Consider the following 21609-nt stretch of genomic DNA (forward strand, 5'->3'; position numbering starts at 1 on the left):
TCAAGAGTGTGACACTGTTGCAAAAAAAGCACACATGATTCTGTGGTGCAGTAACAGGAGTGTTGTGAGCAAGACATGAGAAGTAATTCTTCTGCTCCACTGTGTGCTGATTAGGCCTCAATTGGAGTACTGTGTCCAGTTCTGGCACCACATTTCAAGAAAGGTATGGAGAAATTGGAGAAGGTCCAGAGAAGAGCAACAAAAATGATTAAAGGTCTAGAAAACATGAGCTATGAGGGAAGACTGAAAGATTTGGGCTTGTTTAGTTTAGAAAAGAGAAGACTGAGAGGGGACATGATTGCCTTTTTTAAATATCTAAAAGGGTGTTACAAGGAGGAGGGAGGAAAATTGTTCTCCTTGTCCTATGTTGAAAGGACAAGATGCAATTGGCTTAAATTGCAGCAAGAGAGGTTTTGGTTAGATAAATTGTCAGGGTGGTTAAACACCGGAATAAATTGCCTAGCGAGGTTGTGGAATCTCCATCACAGGAGATATTTAAGAGCAGGTTGGAGAGACATCTATCAGGGATGATCTAGACAGTGCTTGGTCCTGCTGTGAGGACAAGGGACTAGACCCGATGCCCTCTCGAGATCCATTCCAGGCCTAGTATTCTATGATTTTGTTCATTTGTGTGTAGACAGTCTTGTTTCACAATAAAATTTGCTAATGTTGATTTAGAAAAGAGCTTTTAGTTGAGGTCAGAGGCCCACAAGAAAAATGATATAAGCCAAGTTTAAAAAATCAGAGGTTTCTAAAAAAAGAGGTTTGGACTGGCCTAACTAAATTGGTTTTAAAACACTTCTTTAATTAAACCAGTGCAGTTTTGTCTGTAATCTAGGCCTGAGATTACGAGTTTACCACTTTCTATTTAATAAGTGTTCACATAGATTTGTGTCAAACTAAGTAAGCTGGTTTTTGACTAGCTTGCCAACAGCAGTACTGGGTGCCAGGGTGGAACAGTCAGTGCCCTTCCCCCTCCCCCCACAAATACAAGCCTCACATGCACAATGCAGTCTGCCTGACGTTAGGCCAGTCCTGCGCCTGCAGTAGTGGGTGTGCTTTATGACATAGTCAGGACTTCCCCATGCCCACCTGGGTAGGTTGACAACTGTCTAATTGAGCAAATCCAAAGATCTTTGCCCTACTCCCAAGGGTGCCAAAGTGGGCCCCTCGTCAAGGTGGGAGGGGGGGGAGACAACTCCATGCTCCCATAAATGACGGAGCCCCTCAGGCAGATGTGCAGCTCCGTCAGTGATTTAACAGGCTCACCTTAGCCCTTAGCTGTTGCTGATGGCCAGGGGCTCCCAGCCCTTTTAAGTCAACTGGACCCTTAGAGGAATGAAGTGTAGACATACTCTTTCTCAAGAGGAAGGCAAATGCAGACACCTGAAACTGCAAATGAAGCTGGGATTTAAATATTCCATGCTTTATTTGCATAATTGCATTATGGCGCTATTCTGCAATAACACTATTTTGAGAGAGAAAAGGGGGTTATTTTGAAAGAAAACCCTTCCCTTGAAATAACCCTTACTCCTCAAGTCAAAATAAGTAAGGGATATTTCGAGGGAAGGGTTTTCTCTCAAAATAACCCCATTTTCTCTCTCGAAATAACACCATAACACTATTATGCAAATGAAACACAAGATATTTAAATCCCCGCTTCATTTGCAATTTCAGGTGTCTGCATTTGCATTCCGAGAGAGAGAGAGAGGAATGAAGTGTAGACATACCCTTAGGGAGTTGCCCCATTTGCCCCTTTCCCACTTCCTGTCAGCAGGCCTGGGTTTTAATACACTACTTTTGTTAATTCAGTGCAAGTTTTGGGAGTAGACACTTGTAGTTTAATGGAAACCTTTAGTCTAGTTTGCACCAATATTTTGATAGAGATTTGTGGAGGGAAAATGCTGCCCTAGATGCTACCTCTAATATCTGTGCATGCTTTCTGACAAAGGGCAGCTCTAGAGACTGCTGCTGGGATAGTTTGTTTAAAAAAAAAAAAATTTAAAATGTGTTAATGAAACAAATGGTAAAATCCTCTGTTAACTATTGCCTTAACTGCAGAGAAAAGGGAGAATCATATATGAACTCTGAAATTTGTTGCTGAATTGTGCAACATAATACAAGCCATAGGCTTTCATTTAAAAAAAAAACCAATTCTCAAGATCAGTGGGAGATTCATCAAAAGCTTTGCCTGTACTGATGTTTAGGTGGAAAATTTGTGCACCATTTTTACTGCAGCTTAAAAGATAACCTCCCACCCCTGCAATGTTGTGTGTGCACAAGTATTTGTAGAAATCTGGAATCTCCCACCATTTCTGCCATGCATGTGGAACAGCTTCTCCATCAGTGTTAGTATGAACGGCATCTCTAGTAGGCTGGAATTTTCACCACTATGTGTCATATCTTAATAGGCACTGTTGCATTCAATGGGACATTCACCAGGTGTGTTGAACTGATCAGGAATAATTAATGGGTTTGTCTGTCATTTTAAGATTGTCAGTGTCACCCACATCAATTCATGGAAATTTTTTAGTTTATAAAAATCCTAATCACAAGTAAAGATGCTAAACTTACAATCTTTTATTCTTAATTACAATAATTTTAATACCTCAACTATTTGGACATCTAGCATCTAATTGCTCAATATTTGAATTTTTCTAACCAAAGTTGCATGTTTCACAATAGGAAATATTTATTTTATTTTAGAGACACAAAGTGGGTGACAATTTGTATTGGACCAGCTTCCACTGGGTAAAGAGAAAAGCTTTTGAGCTCTTCTTATTTTAGGAGATGTGTGTATGTGTGTGATGCTTCACTTTGGCACCTACTTAATTTCATTTGGAGATTGTTGGGATAAACAAGTCCATGTCAAAACATTTTTGTTTATTGTCCAACTGTTGCTTTATAACCTAATATTACAGTGTCAGTCTTCGTGTTTGCTAAATATATGCTTTTGTTTTTTATAGTTTCAAGGAATTTTAAAATATGTAAAATACCCTCTAAACGTTAAAAACAAACAAGTAGTCTTGTGGCATCTTCGGTTCTAACAAAAATCTATAGTTTCACGAGCTTTTGTGACTTAAAACAACAACTACTAGTCAGGTGGTACTTTAAGGATGAACAAAACGTGTAAATGGTATCATGAACTTTTGTGGGCACAATCTGTATGGACTAAGTCAGCTACCCCCTGAAGCTTTTCATCAGATGAGTGAGTCTTACCCATGAAACCTATATTTTTTGTTAGTCTCTAAGGTGCTACTGAACTACTCTTGGTTTTTAACATTACAGACTAACACATCTACCCCCTGAGACCTTTTAAACATTGTTTTCATTGTTCCATTCCCTTAGAATATAGGATGAAGTCTGACTTTTATTTACACACACACACACACACACACACACACACACACACACACACACACACACACACACACACACACACACACACACACACACACACACCCCTGGAAGTTCAATACTGATACTGGAGTTCTCATTAAAAAATTAAAGTCCAGTTACTGTAACAATCCATGTATCTACTAAAGCGTGAAAACCTACCCCTTGTAATTTATCCTCTGTTACCACAAGAACAAATATAATAAATTATTATTTTCAGCAGTTGGGATAATCTAAAAGGATTTTCTCTTACGGTTTTCTGTTCAATTTCTTTTGCCACCCTTCTGCTGAAGGGCGTATATGGGAATGTCCTTATGTGACTTTAAACTCTGGTCATCTGAAGAAGTGGGCTGTGCCCACAAAAAGCTCATGGGTCAATGAACAGAAAGGCCCTCGCAGCAGTAATCTCTCGTGTTTCAGACTGTACTTCAAATTCCCAGCAGGTCTGCGCCTGCCTTGCGTCTGGCATGTTTCTGCAAGGAGCTGTGGCCCCTCCGTGTCACGGGATGGCTTGGTGTGCTGCTGCCCCGTCGACTCCACATTACTAAGATGCTCAGTCAGCAGCTGAGTCCTTGCCCTGGCTCTCCCCGCCCTGCATGACACTCCTGCGGTCCCGCCTCCGCTGTGGTCTGGGAGTCCCGACCGCCACGAGGGAGCGCTGCCCAGACTCGCAGCCAATCGGATCGCTGGGGCGGGCACAGCTGGGCAGATTATTAGGGTCCGGGCGCGGGCCGGCCGGGGACACGTCCTGATGCTCCTGGGCCGGCTTGGACACCGTGGTGCGGCCCCTCTCAGGTGAGCGCCGCCCGCGGCCACTCTGCAGCCGGACTGGGGCCCCCGCTAGCCCTGCTGGGGCTCCCTGGCTGTGCAAGGCGGAGGAGGCTGGTGGAGGGGCTGCTGCTGAGCCCTGTAGACCACCCCGGCCTCCTGCGGGCCGAGGCGGCGGAGACTCTGGGTTGTGAGCGCGCCGCAGCTTGGTCCCGGGCGCTGCCCGCGCCTGTCGGAGAAGGGAGATCATCTGGGCTGGTTGTGAGGGGAGGGGAGCTGCCTGCCCGTATGTGGGCCAGGGCGGGGGAGGGTGACTTGTGAGTGTCCCGTTCTGCCGGGGATTCGGCAGCGGGATCTGGATTCCCCGGACCATCCTGCTGTAGGGGGCGAGGATCCAGGGATGCCTGGGCTCCCTGTGCTGTGTCGGGGGGGGGGGGGGGGATGTAGAGGTGCCTGGGCTCCCTGTGCTGTGTCGGGGGGGGGGCGAGGAGTGCACGGGCACCTCCCCAGTACAATGACTGGCACCCCTCTCCCCCTCCCCCAAATGCACCGGCTAGCTGGAGTGTTTGGCTCAAGCCCATTGCAAGGCCCGTATCTTGGCTCGGGAACAGCCAGCGGGGACTGTAACTTGGGACCCTCCTCTGGCTCCGCAGGCCTCGTCGGAGCCGGGCGCTGTGATTTCTGCTCCCCGCGCTTTCCTTGGAAGCCGCTGCGAGCTCTGCCAGGGTTTGTGTGGCTGAACCCCGGCCCCGGGGCTCGCGGTTGCCATCGCCCCTCTCCCCGACAGGCCGAACAGCGCCGCCCTGGGCCTGTTTACACAGCACAGCAGCGACCTTCCCAAGCAGAACCTGCCCCTCCCCCGTGTTGGCTTTGGGACAGATCTCCCGAGTCAGCGCTCATAGGGGTGGTCTCACGTGATGGCTCCTGGAGCTGCTCTTCCCGGCTCCTAGGGCGGCTGCCTGTTGCAATCCCCCTTCCCGGCAACAGAGCCATTTGCAAGATAGTCCGGCCCCTATGTCTCTAAGTCTAAGGAGTAAGGCATCGGTGCAGGAGGTGGGTGCATGGAAGAGGCCTTATGAAGGGACTGTCACCTTCCTTCTGATCGCAGCCCATAGTGTTGTGATTTTGTAACCATTTCTCTGTGAGGAGAGTGGAAATGATTTCAGGAAAAGTGTGTCAACTGCAGACAGGCCTCCCAAAAGCAGAGGCTTTTCTATTTACTAGAAATGTTCCTCTCTTCTCGCTTGCTTGCAGTACTATTCAAAGCTCCATATAAATAGCACAGTCATTGTTCTATGTACTTAGAATTGGGGTGGAAACAGTTGGGGTGGAGCCAAGTTACAAGCTGGTGTGAATCCTTTTGTAGATAAAGGATGGGCATCTTCTTGAAAGTGATTGTCAGTTAACACTCCATTGATTGGAATTGAGTGACAATTAGAAATGGGGGAGATGGACAAAGAGGGAAGGGCAAAAGTGATTGAAAGGGAGGTGATGTAGGCCTTCTATTTATTTAAATTTGTATGGTGTGAGAAGTGTCTTTCAGTATCTCCCAGGGTTGGTAGACAAAGTCTAGGCACCTCTCCACAAAAAGAGAGTTCATACACCTCTACTGCCCTATTATAAGGAGAGAAGCCAGTTCTTTTTCATGTCATAGAATCATAGAATACTAGAACTGGAAGGGGCCTCAAGAGATCATCAAGTCCAGTCCTCTTTACTTAGGGGTTGTGTCTAGACTGCATCCCTTTTCCGTAAGAGGGATGCAAATTAGACCTATCGCAATTGCAAATGAAGCAGGGATTTAAATCCCCCCCGCTTCATTAGCATAAAAATGGCTGCCGCTTTTTTCTGGCTCAGAGCTTTGCCGGAAAAAAGCATCAGTCTAGACGCGGATCTTTCGGAAAATAAAGCCTTTTCCGAAAGATCCCGTATCCCTCTTAACATGTCACTCAATTGTCACTCAGTTCCAATCAATGGAGTGTTAACTGACAATCACATTTCTTAAAATGAGGGACACAGCCAGGGAATGTGGTTCTCTCCTCTTACATAACTGGCTCACAGAGAAGACATAATTGATGATAACAAGGAGTCCTGTGGCACCTTAAAGACTAACAGATTTATTTGGGCATATGTCTTTGTGGGCAAAGACATGGACATCTGATGAATTGCCCAAGCAAGCTTATACCCAAATAAATCTGTGAGTCTTTAGGTGCCACAGGTTCCTCCACTATTTTTGCAGATACAGACTAACACAGCTACCCCTCTTGTACATAACTGATAATGGTTTCAGCTTTGTGATCTACACTCTAAATAATTGATTTGAGTGGCTTTTTTCATTTGTCTATATTATGAAGCAATCTTTCTACATAGAAATTTCTGATAAACAAGTTTTTATATTTGAGAAATGGTTTACACGATCTTGTTTACTTTTGGCAGACTTTTCAACATGAATATACTTTTGTGCATATTTGCCCTATGCTTGGGAATATCTTTTGCTGCTCCAAGAATAGATCCTGATTTGGATAACCACTGGAACCTGTGGAAGTCCTGGCACACTAAGACCTACCATGAGGTAAGCATTTTGCAGAGGCAGACCCTTAGTATGGACAGTTGCTTAGTACAATAAATAGTAGGGACACTAAAACGTAAACTAAAGTTTAGCACTTGGAATTGAGTGATTAACTCTCTAATCTTGAGCAAGTTAACCTCACTTCCTCCTCCCCCTTAAAAATGGATGTTTACTTATCTGAGGGTACTTCCACACTGCTATAAAAGATCTACAGCAAAGCTGTGGCGATCCCAAGTCAGCAACCTCAGGCTAATGGAGCTAAATATTGCAGTGTAGGCATGTGAGCTGGAGTTGAAACCCTGTAAGGAGAGTGAAAATACTTAAACGATTACTATTAATAGTGTAAACTATTACAAGCTAACATGGCTACCCCTCAAACTGTAAGGAGAGTGGACAGGACTTAATTTTTAGAGAGAGACTGAGGTGCTGGGGCTCATGCAATGTTTTTACATTCATAACCGTTGAAGCAGTAGGAGTATGAACTGCCAGGCTTAGAGTTGTCAGGCAGATGTTAAGCACTGAGATCTCAAAGTTCAGGTTCTCTCCCAATGTCTGTGCGGCAGTTTTTAGCCGTGTAGCCTGAGCCAGTGGACCTGGCCTGTGACATTTCTTGCCATAGGATTTTTATTTCAGTGTGGGCATACCCTAAGAAGTGTCAGTGGTAATAACTTTGCCATCTGTGGAAGAAAGACAGCATAAAAAGTAAAAGAAAAACACGTAGGCTGAATCTACACTAGCACTTTTGTTGGTATAAACTTCTGTCATTCAGGGATGTGAAAAAAAACCTCACTTCCTGAGTGACATAAGTTATACCAACAGAAGGGCCAGTGTAGATAGCGCTATGTCATAGGAAGACACTGTCCTCATTGGAGGTGGTTTAATGATGTCACCAGGAGAGCTCTCCCTATATGGCTGAATTGATCAGCTTAACTAAGCAGCAGTATGAGTGATCTTACTATTATACAGCTGCATTAGGATAGCTGCTGCTGTAAGCGTGCTAGTATAGACTTAGCCTTAGTTAGTTGGTCTGTTGTGAGCAGTTTCCGCTTCCAGATTTTGCTTGGGGCAACAAAAAGGCTAAGCATAAGTATATTACGCTTTTCATTTGTTCTTTTACTCATGGAGGAAGGCCAAATTCCATCATCCAAATGACCTGCTCTCTCTCTTATAGAAGGAAGAAGGCTGGAGGAGAATGGTATGGGAGAAGAACTTGAAAATGATTGAACTGCATAATCTGGATCACACAATGGGCAAACATAGCTATAGAATGGGAATGAATCAGTTTGGTGACATGGTATGTATACAGAAAGTCATAAGACTTTTTTTGTTAGAACCAGTTGCACCTCTAAAATCCGGGATTCTCTGGTCTGACAGCATCTGCGGTCAGGCATGACCATGGGTGTTCCAGGATCAGAGAGTCCTGGCATGCTGCAGAGGGGTGGGGGCCCAGGAGCCAGCGCGCAGCTCAGTTGGGCTGCAAGCGGGGGCCCAGAGCCAGCGCGTGGCTTAGTTGAGCTGTGCAGGAACCAATGTGCAGCTCAGCTGGGGTGGGGGAAGAGGGAGGCAGACTCAACTGGGCTGTGGGAGGAGCTAGGAAGCCCAGTGGGAGGAGGGGGCAGGGAGAGCCTGAAATCACCTCCCTGATCAAGAAAAATCCCTCATCCAGGACCAGTCAGGTCCCGAGGGTACTGGACCAGGGAGGCCCAACCTGAAGCGATATGTAACAGAGGACAAGCACCCTAATTTCTTCTTCCTTCAGACTACTGAAGAGTTTAAGCAGCTGATGAATGGGTTCCAATATAAGAAATCAGAAAGGAAGTACAGAGGAGTGCAGTTCCTTGAGCCCAGCTTCCTGGAGGCACCAAAATCTGTAGACTGGAGAGAGAAGGGATATGTAACACCAGTTAAAGACCAGGTACGATGTCTTGTGTGTAGTAACAAATTGCATATGTGTATATTATGAGCACGGGGAGTATATTGTATTGCCACAAAGATTGAAGTCCCTAATGAGCATGAATGAAGTGGGACTTGGATAATGGACTACATTTAGATTGCTGTGGTAATATAGACTAGCACAGGGGTGGCCAACCTGTTACAGGCAAAGAGCCAAAATAGTTGTGCATATAGCGCAAGGAGCTGAGCGGGTGGAGCGGGAGGGAATTTGTTGAGGGTGGGGAAAAAAGCCCCCTGGCGTTGTTGAGGGGGGGGGGGAAAGGACTCTCCTTTAAGAAATGCATTTAAAGGCTTTTTTGGGCCACATCAGCCTGCCGCCATCTTGAAGATGCCATTTTTGAATGGCTGCGCTGGACAGCTCCCCTGCCCCAGTGAGCACAGGGAACCAGGAGGCGGGGGCCATTTTCAGGGGGTGGCTTCATGAGCCACGCTTTCGGGAGGAGAGGGGGTTGGGAGGTCCGCAGGTTGGCCACGGCTGGATTAGCACATTGCTTGTGCCAATGAGTAACTTTTTCTTTTTCAACATCAGGGTCAGTGTGGATCTTGTTGGGCATTTAGCACAACTGGTGCTCTTGAAGGGCAGCACTTCAGAAAAACTGGCAAGCTTGTCTCACTGAGTGAACAAAACCTTGTAGACTGCTCTCGTGCTGAAGGAAATCAAGGATGCAATGGTGGTCTCATGGATCAAGCTTTCCAGTATATAGAGGACAATGGAGGAATTGATTCAGAGGAATCCTACCCATACATTGCAAAGGTAAATATAAAAACAAAGGGCCTTCCACTTATGAAGTGTTCTGCCATCACGTCCTGTATGCTCCTATAACAGGCAGTTTTAACTCCAGCTGCTGCAATGATGTGCATGACAGAAGCAGTCTGTCATGTAACCAGGACTTTAAAAAGGGAGCTTTTTATACAGTTCAGACATGACTTATGCAATGCAGTTCAGTTTCAGAAAACCTGACGCAGTACATTTCCTTGCAGTTAGTACTGGTAAAGTAGTGATACCTGCATTCCAAGTGGTCTGTGGCAATACTCCTGTGTAGAGAGAGTTGTAGTAGTTCAGCTAGTTATCAAAGGCATTCACAGATCTCTGGCAAATTTCAGAAATGGTGTCTAACCAATTGTAGATATTAGGTACAGAGCTTTTGAGTACTGTGAAAAATGGGTGCAAAGAGGAGACTACTTCACAACCTGTAATTGTTGAATATTCAACAATCAGTCATACAGGCAGTCCCCGAGTTACGCAGATCCGACTTATGTCGGGTCCGCAGTTACAACGGGGCTTTTCTCGCCCCGGAGGACGGGAGCGGCGGGACGCCCAGATGCGCCGTGGTCCACCGCCCCCGTCCTCCGGGGCGAGAAAAGCTGCTCCCCGTGTCCCTGGTCTGCAGGGAGACGGGGAGCAAAGCCGCAGAGCACGCCCGCAGTGGGACAGCCCGGGCGCGCCTTGACTGTCTCACTCCCCGTGCGCTCTGCGGCTTTGCTCCGCGTCTCCCAGGTCAGCAGACCAGGGAGACGGAGCAAAGCCGCGGAGCACGCCCGCAGGGGGACAGCTCAAGCGCGCCCGGGCTGTCCCGCTGCAGGCGTGCTCCATGGCTTTGCTCCCTGTCTCCATGGTCTGACAAGCAGATCAGGGAGATGGGGAGCAAAGCCTTGGAGCATGCCAGCAGTGGGACAGCTGTAGCGCGCCTTGACTGTCCCGCTGCCCGCATGCTCTGCGGCTTTGCTCCCCGTCTCCCTGGTCTGCTGTGCTCCCCCCCTCCCCCCAGCAGACCAAGCTTTTCTTGCCTACCCCTGGGGTAGAGCAGCTGGGGGCTGCCGGGTTGGTCCCGCAGCGCCGCTCTGGACCAACCCGGCAGCACCCCAGCTGCTCTGCCCCAGGCGTCCTGATTCAACCGCTGCTGGTCAGTTTCAGCAGCAGCTGAATCAGGACGCCTGGGGCAGAGCAGCTGGGGTGCTGCTGGGTTGCTCCAGTAGAGCCGAGGAGCTGCGCTACTGGAGCACCCCAGCTGCTCTGCCCCAGGCGTCCCCAAGTCAGCTGCTGCTGAAACTGACCAGCGGCTGACTACAGGAAGCCTGAGGCAGAGTTGCTCTGCCCCAGGCTTCCTGGAATCAGCCGCTGATCAGTTTCAGCAGCAGCTGACTTGGGGACGCCTGGGGTTCTTAAGTTGAATCTGTATGTAAGTCAGAACTGGCGTTCAGATTCAGCCGCGGTTGAAACTGATCAGTTTCAGCAGCGGCTGACGCCAGTTCCGACTTGCATACAGATTCAACTTAAGAACAAACCTACAGTCCCTATCTTGTACGTAACCCGGGGACTGCCTGTATTGGGTTTTTAATACAGGAAGGTTTTATGCTTGCAGCTTCACTTCAGTTGCAAACTGCTTGTTAAACATGTCATCTCCAAATTGTGTTCTCCAGCAACACAGAGTAGAGAATGAACTGACTTCTCGACCTTCTTTCAGTTAGATTAAAACTTTTTCCACATCTTCTGGTTAGTTTCTAATTTGGGAAACATGTCTGTAAAAGCACTCTTTCCTTCAAAAGAGTGATCTCTAATATGTTCTGTGAGGTGCTTACTTTTTTCTTTACAAAAAAAGGTAAATAATCAGCAGAGCAGCTGCATTCCTTACTGCATTGAGTGTTCATAATCAGGGCTCGATAAATAATACAATCTACTCGCCCATGGCGAGTAGATTGCAACCCGGAAGAGCCGGGTTCGGGCAATCTGCGCATTCCCTGTTCATAATATTGCTAAACAAAAGTCTTGCCAGGAGAATAATGCAGGAACACACTTCAGCTGTTTATTTTCAAGAGATCTGATTTTCAGACTAGCTGTCCATTTCACAATTCATCGTTCTTATCCTGGCAGTTAATGCTTTATCCTGACAAGTTCATTGGAGGCACAGAAATGGATATCCTGTTTGAAGAGAAGGTTTGAAGAGAAAATAAGTGCTTATATTTTCAAATGAACTTTGACAGCCCACATTCTAAGTCTGGCTACTTCTAAATTAGCTCAGTAGGTTTTTCATGATGTTTCTCTGAATGCATCTTGGTCAAAAGATCTAGATGAGACAACTCTACTCTACTTAACACTATACTGCTAAGTTGTTTTTGTTAAATGCACCAGGAGTGGTCGCCAGACAGCTACACCATGCACAGCTAGACAATCCTAAGCACAGATTTGCTGACAACACCTGTATCTTTCTGCTAATGTAAATTAGACAAATACTATAACTCCTTTCCTTTTTTTTGTCAAGGATGATGAAGACTGTAAGTATAAGACCGAGTATAATGCTGCTAATGATACTGGCTTTGTGGACATCCCAAAAGGACATGAAAAAGCACTCATGAAAGCAGTGGCATCTGTGGGTCCAGTCTCTGTGGCTATTGATGCAGGCCATTCATCATTCCAGTTTTATGAATCAGGTGATTTGCTCTCAGTCAGTCAGTGATATGACTTCATGTAAAATGTATCTAATGCTGCAGCCTTTTAATTACTGATGCAAAAAGTTATCTGGAATTCAAGAGCTCTGAGGGTCAGTCACCCAACTCTGGTCAACCTTCCCTTATTTGATCTTGGGCTAGTCATTTTATTTCCTATTGAGTGGAACGAAAAAGAAAAAAACACACAATTGAGATATAAAGAAGTTGTTCTTTATATATATTTTTTAATCTTGGAGTCCTTACTTGAACTTGTATTTTTCTAGGTATCTATTATGAGCCAGAGTGTAGCAGTGAGGACCTGGATCATGGTGTTCTGGTTGTAGGCTATGGCTTTCAGGGAGCAGACGAAGATGGGAAAAAGTACTGGATTGTTAAGAACAGGTGAAAAAATTACGGGTTTTTTAATTCCTTTTTACACAACAGTCTTCAATTTCAGTCTGTGGTTTGTCCAATTGGGGGTGCAAGTTATTGGATTACATGGTCACATGAATCGGTGACGAAGGTGCTGTGGTGGAGCAAGTCCTGGAAATTTGGCAAAATTCAGTAACCCTTTATAAAACAGTGCTTCAGTTCATACATGAGGAAAGAAGTTACAGTGTTTCGGTTCTTAATAAAATTGGCTTTGAGCAGCAAGTTTATTCTTATGTATTTTGGACTGTTAGATCATAGTCTAAATTGGGACTGAAAACTACTGTATATTCCGGCGTACAAGACAACCTCTGATGTTAAAAAACATCCCCCAAAAATCGGGGGTCGTCTTGTACGCCGGGTATACATCCCAGGCGCGCCTGGGAGCCCCTCCGCCGGCTTCCCCCGAGGCTTTCAAAGCTGCTGCGGCTTTGCTCCCGGTGCCTCTGGTCTGCTGGGGACCATCTCCAGCAGACCAGGGACACCGGGAGCAAAGGAGGCGGAGGGGCGCTGGGGTATAAGATGAAACCCTATCTTTTAATTAAAAAGATAGGGGGTCGTCTTATACGCCCAGTCGCCCTATACGCCGGAAAATACGGTAGCAAAAGTTGGGATACTCTTAAGTGTGGAGTAGTCTGAAATAAGGATGTGAACGTGTACACATTTATACACAATTTGGCTGCTCCTCCTCCAAATTAAACCTAAAATAAATGCATTTTAACATCCCTACTCTGAAGGTTTAATATTTTCTGCAGATGAAAAAGAACTGAGGACTGGCCTCTTGTGCTAGGAAGCAAAAATCTGACAGGTGAAAGACAATGAGATCATGAAAGTTTGCTTGATGGTCTTCCTCTGGTTGTCTGCAATCTTGGCGAATTACTCTCTAGGGGTCAGCTGATGATGCCAGTGGCTTGGTTCTGCTTCTGTGGTGGTGGGCATAAATTGCCTTGCTAGTATTGTCCTTGGGCAGTACTGCCCACCCTCAACCACTCTGGCCACCCTGATAACGGAAAGAATTAAAGGGGTTGTGTAACAAGATTATATGCTGTGCTATGGGTATCTTGGCATATCATGCATTTTATACATGGAGAACATTTGTTACTAGGGCTTTTTCATAAAAAGGAAAAGTGGCAATTGCCATTCTCAGTAATGTAGATCTCAGGGCTAATCTCTCCCTGTTAAGGCTAACCATCATTTTGTTTTGTTTTCCAGCTGGAGTGAGAAATGGGGTAACAAAGGATATATCTACATGGCTAAAGACAGGAAGAACCACTGTGGAATAGCTACAGCAGCTAGCTATCCGCTAGTATAACTTACTGACAGGTGCCAAGAATTTCAGTACAAAAGGGGTTTTAAACTGCTTAACAAACCCATGTTAATACATGTGGTAGGAGTTGTATCTTCCAAGATCCGACTTGTGAGTTTTACATGTTGGTGACAAGCTACTTGTTTAAATTAATGTAAATGTTAGTATGTAAACAAGCTTGTAATATTGCTGGCTTCCAGACTGTTCAATTGATTGGATTCTTTTTTGAATTTTCCTTTTTTAACTTTAATGTGCACAAAGGTATACTTTTTAAATAAATACTCAAATCCAGTGTGTAAAGGTGGCTGTGCTTTCCTTTATGTATATAAATTGATGACAGTCTTGCCAAACGATCACTTTCACCGTCCTCTAAAATGTAGCTGCATCTGGGAATAGCCCACATAAATTATTTGAATGAAGTACAGTATACTACACAACAGGTCAAGAATAGAATTGAAAACTACTGTTTCCATTTGACGTACACCTGATATAGAGAGAGTGACCAAAACTTAGTCCTTGTGGGACTCTGAATCTCTGTTTGAGACTCACGCAGAAGCTTTCATTATACTCAGCTGTATCAGTCACGAGGAAAAAATAATTGGGCTCATTGAGCCTTTCACTAGAGATTTTTTTAATATCCTTGTAGTGCTAAAATTGGACTTTGGATTTACTTAAACTATAGCAGAACTGGGTGCTGCTTATGAAAGTGACCCATGAAGAAGCTCTTAAAAATGTGAACTTATGGGGCCCCCCCACACATACACTCTGTGTGCTACCTTGCAGTATATAAAAAAGTCCTGCAAGGTTTTTTAAAAACAAACTTCATTTTCCTTACATATATCAAAATTATCAGATCTTATCTTCCCTGATTTGCTAAAAACCCCTTGGTTCTCTTGTACCTTAAAGAGCAGAGCTGGTGATATAACAACATCCTCTCTAAAATTTTCAGAAGGGTAGCCATGTTAGTCTGTAACTGAAAAAACTTAAACAGCAAATAGTCCTTCAGCACCTTAGAGAGGAAAATGTGGCTGGTATCGTGAGCTTTTGTGGGTACAACCCACTTCAGATGAATGGAGTAAACAGGTCCAGATTGCAAATGAATAGCAGAGAAAGAGGGTGAATGGGGAGGGAAAGAGAAGGGAAAAAAATGAAAAAAAAATTACCGGGATAGGCCACTACTTTCCACATCCTACTGACATAAAATGCTAACCATCTGTACTTAGAATACTTATAGCCCACTATTTTAGTCTCATTTAACATGGACACTAATTGGCAACATTTTTTTCTACTTTTTCCTTCCTCATCCCCTCTCTGCTATTAATTTGCAACCTTGTCCCCTTGACTGCATTCATCTGAAGAAGTGGGTTGTGCCCACAAAAGCTCATGATACCATCTACATTTTTTGTTAGTCTCTAAGGTGCTGCAGGACTATGTGCTGTTTTTTCCTCTATAAAATGTTTTTCTTTGGCTTTTCAGTAGTACTTCCTGTAGCACCTCACAACTGTGAAGAGATTTATCCTTATTCCCCCTGTAAAGTAAGGGAGTATCCTACATTTTACAAATGTGAACCTAAGCACAGAGAGTGAGATGCAGGAAGTGTAGCAGGACTGAGACTAGAATGATTTCCTCAATCCTTGCCTTAATCACAAGATTCTCCTTTCCGGTGGATCATACTAGCTTGCATTTTAAACTATGTCTTTCCGCTGTCTTAATCATATTTCAAAGAATGCAGTCAGCATGAGGAATCTCTTGTTTGTTTACATTCCAACATGTGAAGGGTGTGTGAATTAAACACTACTGGCATGTCGAAAAACAGGGAAAACTTTGTAGTATACAAGCCAAACAAAAATGCACTTTTTAAACTTTCAAACTCAAGTTTAAACTATTCCATTCTAGCAAAAATGTCATACTTCTGTATACAAGTTTGAGAATTTACAACATGAAAATAAAGGCTAGCTGAGAGTCTGAATACCCAGCCAGCTCTCAGTGGGAGCACCCTATCCAGCTCAGCATACTTCCTAATACAGTAATGGGAAAAGCCATGTTTCTGTTGTTCAGTTTCTCCATTTTGTTCCTAGTGGAATAATTGTATCAGTAACAAAATGTGAAGTTTTAATGTTTCTCCTATTAAGGCTTACCCTTTCGTTCTCCTTCCATCTTCTTTGTTAGTTTTATATTGCTGACCTAAATGATTTCATCTATATGTATTGTGGTTTACAGTGTCAGTGACACATTTCAGGTAAAAGCTGCCCACTCTACTGCAAAGTGGATCAAGTTTATAACTATAAAATGTATATAATGGAAAAGGTGATGCCAGACTACATTATTCTCTAGCTACTGAAAAACTTTAGTGTAGGTCAAGGGTGGCCAACCAGTTAGAGACTAAGAGCCAAAATAGCAGTGAATAGAGTGCAAAGTATACTAAATAAAGTGTGTTCTCTCTCTCTCGCTCTCTCTAGCACACAAAATATAGTGATAAAAACAACATTACAGGACATTTCAGACAACATTATAGGCCATAGATCCGGACCACGGAGGCCCTGTTGCTCCCCCGCTCACAGTCCGATTAGGGCCTGGGGGCAGGAGAGTGCTTGAAGCCTTCTCCACTCTGTGAGCAGGGCTGGGGGGAGAGCGGAAGAGGCTTCACACGCTCCCCTGCCCCCAGGTCCTGATTGGCCTGGGGGTGGGGGAGCGTGCTAAGTTTCTTCCAGGGCATGGGTGCCTAGTGGGAAGGAGAGACAAAGGGGGTCCCCCAGACCAATCATGGTCTGCAGATGGAGTCTACCACCCCTTCCTGTTTAGGCCCTGCCCTTTCTGAAGTAGCCATGGGCTACTTCAAAATTTTTTGAAGTGGCCCCTGGTAAAAAATTATTGCCCACCCCTGCCATAGATCTTCAGAAAACTTGTAAATTAGCACAATTTGAAGTGCCTGTTTCATTCTAGCTTGTTGGTCTCTGGTATGGTTTCCTCATTTTTTAAAATTTATTTTTACTTCTGAAGATTTATGGCTTTTTATAGTTCTAAATATTCAGGTCTGTCCCAGACTGCAAATATGAGAGGTTCAAAAACAATATGAGAGACTCGTATCTCAAAATAATTGCTTCAGCTTGGCAAACAATAGTCTTTGAATTTTCTTTAAAGAAACTGTAAACCAGGTACATGCGGATTCTGTTTTTGCCCTGGAATTTAAATATGACACCTGTGTTGGCTGTGGGCAACCCTGAACTCTGAATTTCTTGACTTTGCAAACAAAATCAGTGTTAAGATTGTGTGAACAGTCCATTTTTATTTCCTAGGGGCCGGAGGCTGGGGTGGAAATGGGAGAAGGCCTGAAGATGCACATTTGATAGTGTGTACTTCAGTGCTGCCTTCAGAGAATGGTGGCTGTGGGTCAGGCTCACAGTGCTGAAGGCAGCACTGTGCCATGTGGTGGGGGAGCTGCAGTGTTATCTCCCTGTCTTCTTCTGTACAACCCTTGTCTTGTGTGTCTCTTCACCTGCCAGGCTGCTCTTGCTCGCACAATGTCACCCCAGCTTGGGAGAGACTTCCAGGGAGCAGCAGGACCAGCCCTGCTGGAAATTCCCCCTCCCAGCTGCAGCCCAGGCTCTGGGGGCCCAGCTGCAGCAGCCCCCTGGCCAGCACTCAGGGATCCAGCCCAGAGCCTGGCCCCACAGTCCCTGTGAGCAGCAGCTGCGAGTCACTCCCTGCTGTGGGGGCCGAGCCCAGTGATCACTTCCTCCTTGCCTGCTGCTGCTGGATCCTAGAGCCACGCACCCCTGGCTTTGGGCAGTGTGCCATGGCCCAACAGCCAGCAGTTCGTGGCCTGACACCGGATCATGCAACACAGAGGTTTGGAGATAATCTGGATTTACAATTGAATGAAGAGGATGTGCATTTGGCGCTCATCATAAAGGCAACTGGTATTTGAATTGCTGTAAAACATGGGAGGGAAAGCATTTTGTTGACAAACCACCAGAAATAATATAAACAGGAAAACTGACACTTTTTCAAAACTAGGATTTTATTCTTGTAAGGAGAAAGGAAATAATCCCTTCAGACGTGTGTGTAAACCGGGATTAGCCAAAGGACCATCTAAGAAGGGGAGGAAGCATTGACAATCTGGTTTTTTTTATACATGTAGAACATGCATGCTCTAATTCAGCCTTTGATATGGATGGAATACCATGGTGTCAGGAATATGTCCAGTCAAGTGGGAAATGAACATGTCTTATAAGAACTTCAGAAATGAGTGTCTTCATTTAAACTGTAACATATATATCTGTACATTGTATTTAAACATGCTAATAAAAAGATTTAATAGCAGTTGTGCTGAATTTCAGTAGCATCTGGTTTACACTACAGCCCTGTATCAGTATAACTGTTACTCAGGGCTTGAAAAATTCTTATCCCAAGTGTTGTAGTTATACTACCCTCACCCCCATGCACTAAGGCTGTGTCTAGACTGGCCACTTTTTCCGGAAAAGCAACCGCCTGCTGTCTACACTGGCCGCTTGAATTTCCGCAAAAGCACTGACAATCTCATGTAAGATTATTTCCGCAAAAGCACTGACACTATGCTGCTCCCGTTCGGGCAAAAGTCTTTTTCCGAAAAACTTTTGCTCAAAAGGGCCAGTGTAGACACCAGAGATTTGTTTTCCGCAAAAAAGCCCCGATCACAAAAATGGCGATCGGGGCTTTTTTGCGGAAAAGCGTGTCTAGATTGGCCACGGATGCTTTTCCGCAAAAAGTGCTTTTGCAGAAAAGTGTCGTGCCAATCTAGACGCGCTTTTCTGAAAATGCTTTTAATGGAAAACTTTGTTAAAAGCATTTCCGGAAAATCATGCCTGTGTAGACATAGCCTAATGCTATTGGCAGGAGCGTTTCTCTTGTGGACACAGCTACTGTTTTTCATGAATTAACTAGGCTGACAGCAGAGTTCTCTCTTGTCGACTTAGATCTTCTTAATTAAAGTGCTACACAGCTGTGCTGGTGCAATATTTTAAGGGCTCAGCCACCCTACCCCTTCTGTTGGTATGGACAGTGCTGTCTGCAGGAGAACTTCTCTCACCAATACAGCTGCCACCACTCGTAAAGGTAGTTTTATTATGTCAGTGGGAGAGCTCTCTCTTGTTGGCATAGAGCAGCTACATGAGTGATCTTACAGAGGTGCCAGCTGCATCTCTACAGCTGTGCCACTGTAAACTCACTAGTGTAGACTAGGGCCATAGTGGACACGTGCTCTAAGTGTGTTAAATTCAATAATAATATTCCTTTACAATCCCACAACTTCTAAAGCAAATGACAAGACTCTGGAAGCACTCTTTTAAAGTGTTAACTATGATCTCTGACTGGGATACCAGGTGCTGCAGGAACTGTTCAGTCTCTTATCACTTGTCCTCTGCTGACAGATTGAGCAAACAAGTATTTTATGCAAAAAAAAAAAAAAAACAACCTGATTTGTTTCCTTCTTATGTGTAACTAAAAGCTTTAGTCACAAGACATATTTTGAAATACTTCAGAGTTAATTATTTTTTATTTGGTAGTTCTGTATTGCTAATGAAAGTTGAATTTGGTATATTTGTTACATGCTGTGTTACATTTAAGTAATGGTAAACTTTCCTCAACAAGAATCCTGTTGTCCATAAGCAAAATGTCTTGTTTAAGTCCTGTCTCTACAATAGCAACTAGAGTGCTAGAGACACAGTTTTACCACTTAAATACATACTTTGGCTTTAAAATATAGACCCACGCTACAGACTTGCAGAAGGGCAATGTTTCAGGAATGAATTCATGGCTTGATTAATAGAATCATAGAAACATACAACTGGAAGGGACCTTGAGAGGTCATTGAGTCCAGTCCCCTACCCTTACAGAAGGACTAAGCACTGTCTAGATCATCCCTATCAGGTGTCTGTCTAACCTGCTCTTAAATAACGTCAGTGATAGAGATTCCGAAACCCCTCTAGGCAATTTATTCCCGTGTTTAACCACACTGACAATTAGGAAGTTTTTCCTAATATCCAATCTAAGCCTCCCTTGCTGCAATTTAAGCCCACTGCTTCTTGTCCTATCAGCAGAGGCCTGGGAGAACAATTTTTCTCCCTCCTCCTTGTAACACCCTTGTAGATACTTGAAAATTGCTATCATGTCCCCTCTTAGTCTTTGCTTTTCTAAACTATAAACAATCCCAATTCTTTCAGTCTTCCCTCATAGATGATGTTTTCTAGACCTTTAATCATTTTTGTTGTTCTTCTCTGGACCTTCTCCAATTCTCCACATCTTTCTTGTAATGGGATGCCAGAATTGGACACAATACTCCAACTGAGGCCTAATCAGCACAGAGCAGAGTGGAAGAAAGAGTTCTCGAGTCTTGCTCACAACACTCCTGTTAATGCATCTCCTGTTAATGCATCTTCACTACTACAAATCTCTGGGCCACTTCCCCATGATTCCCTCATTCAACACCTGTTTTAATTTTAATTGGGGATAATTTATATTGTACCTGGATTCTCATAATTGTAGTTGTTAGAAATAAAGGACCTTTATTCTAAAGATATGCCAAGAATACCACTTTCTGTGATCTACTTGGTGAATTACTTTGTCTTTTTAGTAGCTAGTGGCCACATAGCCTACTGCATATTCTCTGTGGATAGGCAAGATCATAACAGCAATTTTGTGCTTCCATTCTCATGCATGAAAGCACTTTCTCTTAAAACTTCAATAACCAACTTATCTAAAAACCCGAACTACTCCCTTTTTCTTTAAAAATAAAAGTATATGGAGAATTGCTCATCCTTTCTGTGCATGCTAAATACAACGTGACCAACTCTTGCTTCTATGAACTGTGTTTACTGTTCTATCTTGAATAGTACCAGATAGTTTGTCATTGGACATTTGCAAACTGATGAACAAGCTTATTTTCCCCCCTCCTGGACAAAATTAGGTGATCCTTGAACTTCGTCTTGTTTCCAAGCATTCCAAGAAAACCCATGACAAAATATTTGCTATCCACTTTTGTCATGAACCTTACTCTCTGAACTCTCATAAGGAAGCCTAATTTGGGACAAATTTCCTTACAAAAGCCCTTTTTGAGGTTGCAGTTTTCTAGTGAGTAATTAACCAATAGTTTGCAGAGGTAAAATGTTTCCTTATTAATTATTTTCCAATGAATTGAGGGAGTCTCAGACAACCAGGGCATGAGACAGACACACACAGCAATCAGAAGATGGGAATTGTGTGATGACACTAGAAAAGGACTTGCCAATATTGCTTTTAGATATAAGTAATAGTATTTGCTGTTTCCAACAATGTAGTAACTGTCCCTACAATGAATTCATTGTTATTAATAATTGCTATTCATATTTATGTTAAGTATAATGAAGATTATCAAATATTAATACAAACTGTTATTTATAACAGATCATGCCAGCTGTCATAATAATGTCAGTATGCTTGCCTTTTACTTCTTGGTTACCACTGCACTTTACTGACACCTTGAACAGACTGAACTAGCTCACTATGGATCTTTTCATGCCTGAATAATAATTGCCCATCACTCATTTTCTCTTTTCTGTGGAAGGGAATAGCAGATAATACTACTATTTTAAAAATACTACTATTACTAAAAGCTGTTTTAAGGCACTGGCACTTACTCTGTTTGCAAAAAAACAACAACATGGGGGTACCTAAAATATCTAGATGAAAGGACAGTATTGAGCATAATTAAACTGATCTGTAATATGGGAGACCTACGCCACATTTTTCT

The 21609-nt window shown here is 44.0% G+C and overlaps 1 protein-coding gene across 1 annotated transcript; it reads left to right on the plus strand.

The window, feature by feature from the left end:
* The first annotated feature begins 4033 nt into the window (after nt 1-4033).
* On the plus strand, nt 4034-14144 carry CTSL (cathepsin L). Its single transcript, XM_075931802.1, has 8 exons — nt 4034-4191; nt 6598-6733; nt 7902-8024; nt 8490-8645; nt 9213-9437; nt 11944-12112; nt 12394-12511; nt 13751-14144. Exons 1-8 carry the CDS (start codon nt 4148-4150, stop codon nt 13848-13850), a joined length of 1071 nt encoding a protein of 356 aa, XP_075787917.1. The 5' UTR covers nt 4034-4147; the 3' UTR covers nt 13851-14144.
* The last annotated feature ends 7465 nt before the right edge of the window (nt 14145-21609 follow it).

Source organism: Pelodiscus sinensis, chromosome 6, assembly GCF_052426305.1.
Source record: "Pelodiscus sinensis isolate ZL-2025 chromosome 6, ASM5242630v1, whole genome shotgun sequence".
Classification (NCBI taxonomy): Eukaryota; Metazoa; Chordata; order Testudines; family Trionychidae; genus Pelodiscus; species Pelodiscus sinensis.

Coding starts and splice junctions, on each gene's coding strand:
- CTSL (XM_075931802.1), top strand. CDS start 4,148: ATGCTCCTGGGCCGGCTTGGACACCGTGGTGCGGCCCCTCTCAG. Junction 12,113..12,393: donor ATTCCAGTTTTATGAATCAG/GTGATTTGCTCT, acceptor GTATTTTTCTAG/GTATCTATTATGAGCCAGAG. Junction 12,512..13,750: donor TACTGGATTGTTAAGAACAG/GTGAAAAAATTA, acceptor TTTGTTTTCCAG/CTGGAGTGAGAAATGGGGTA.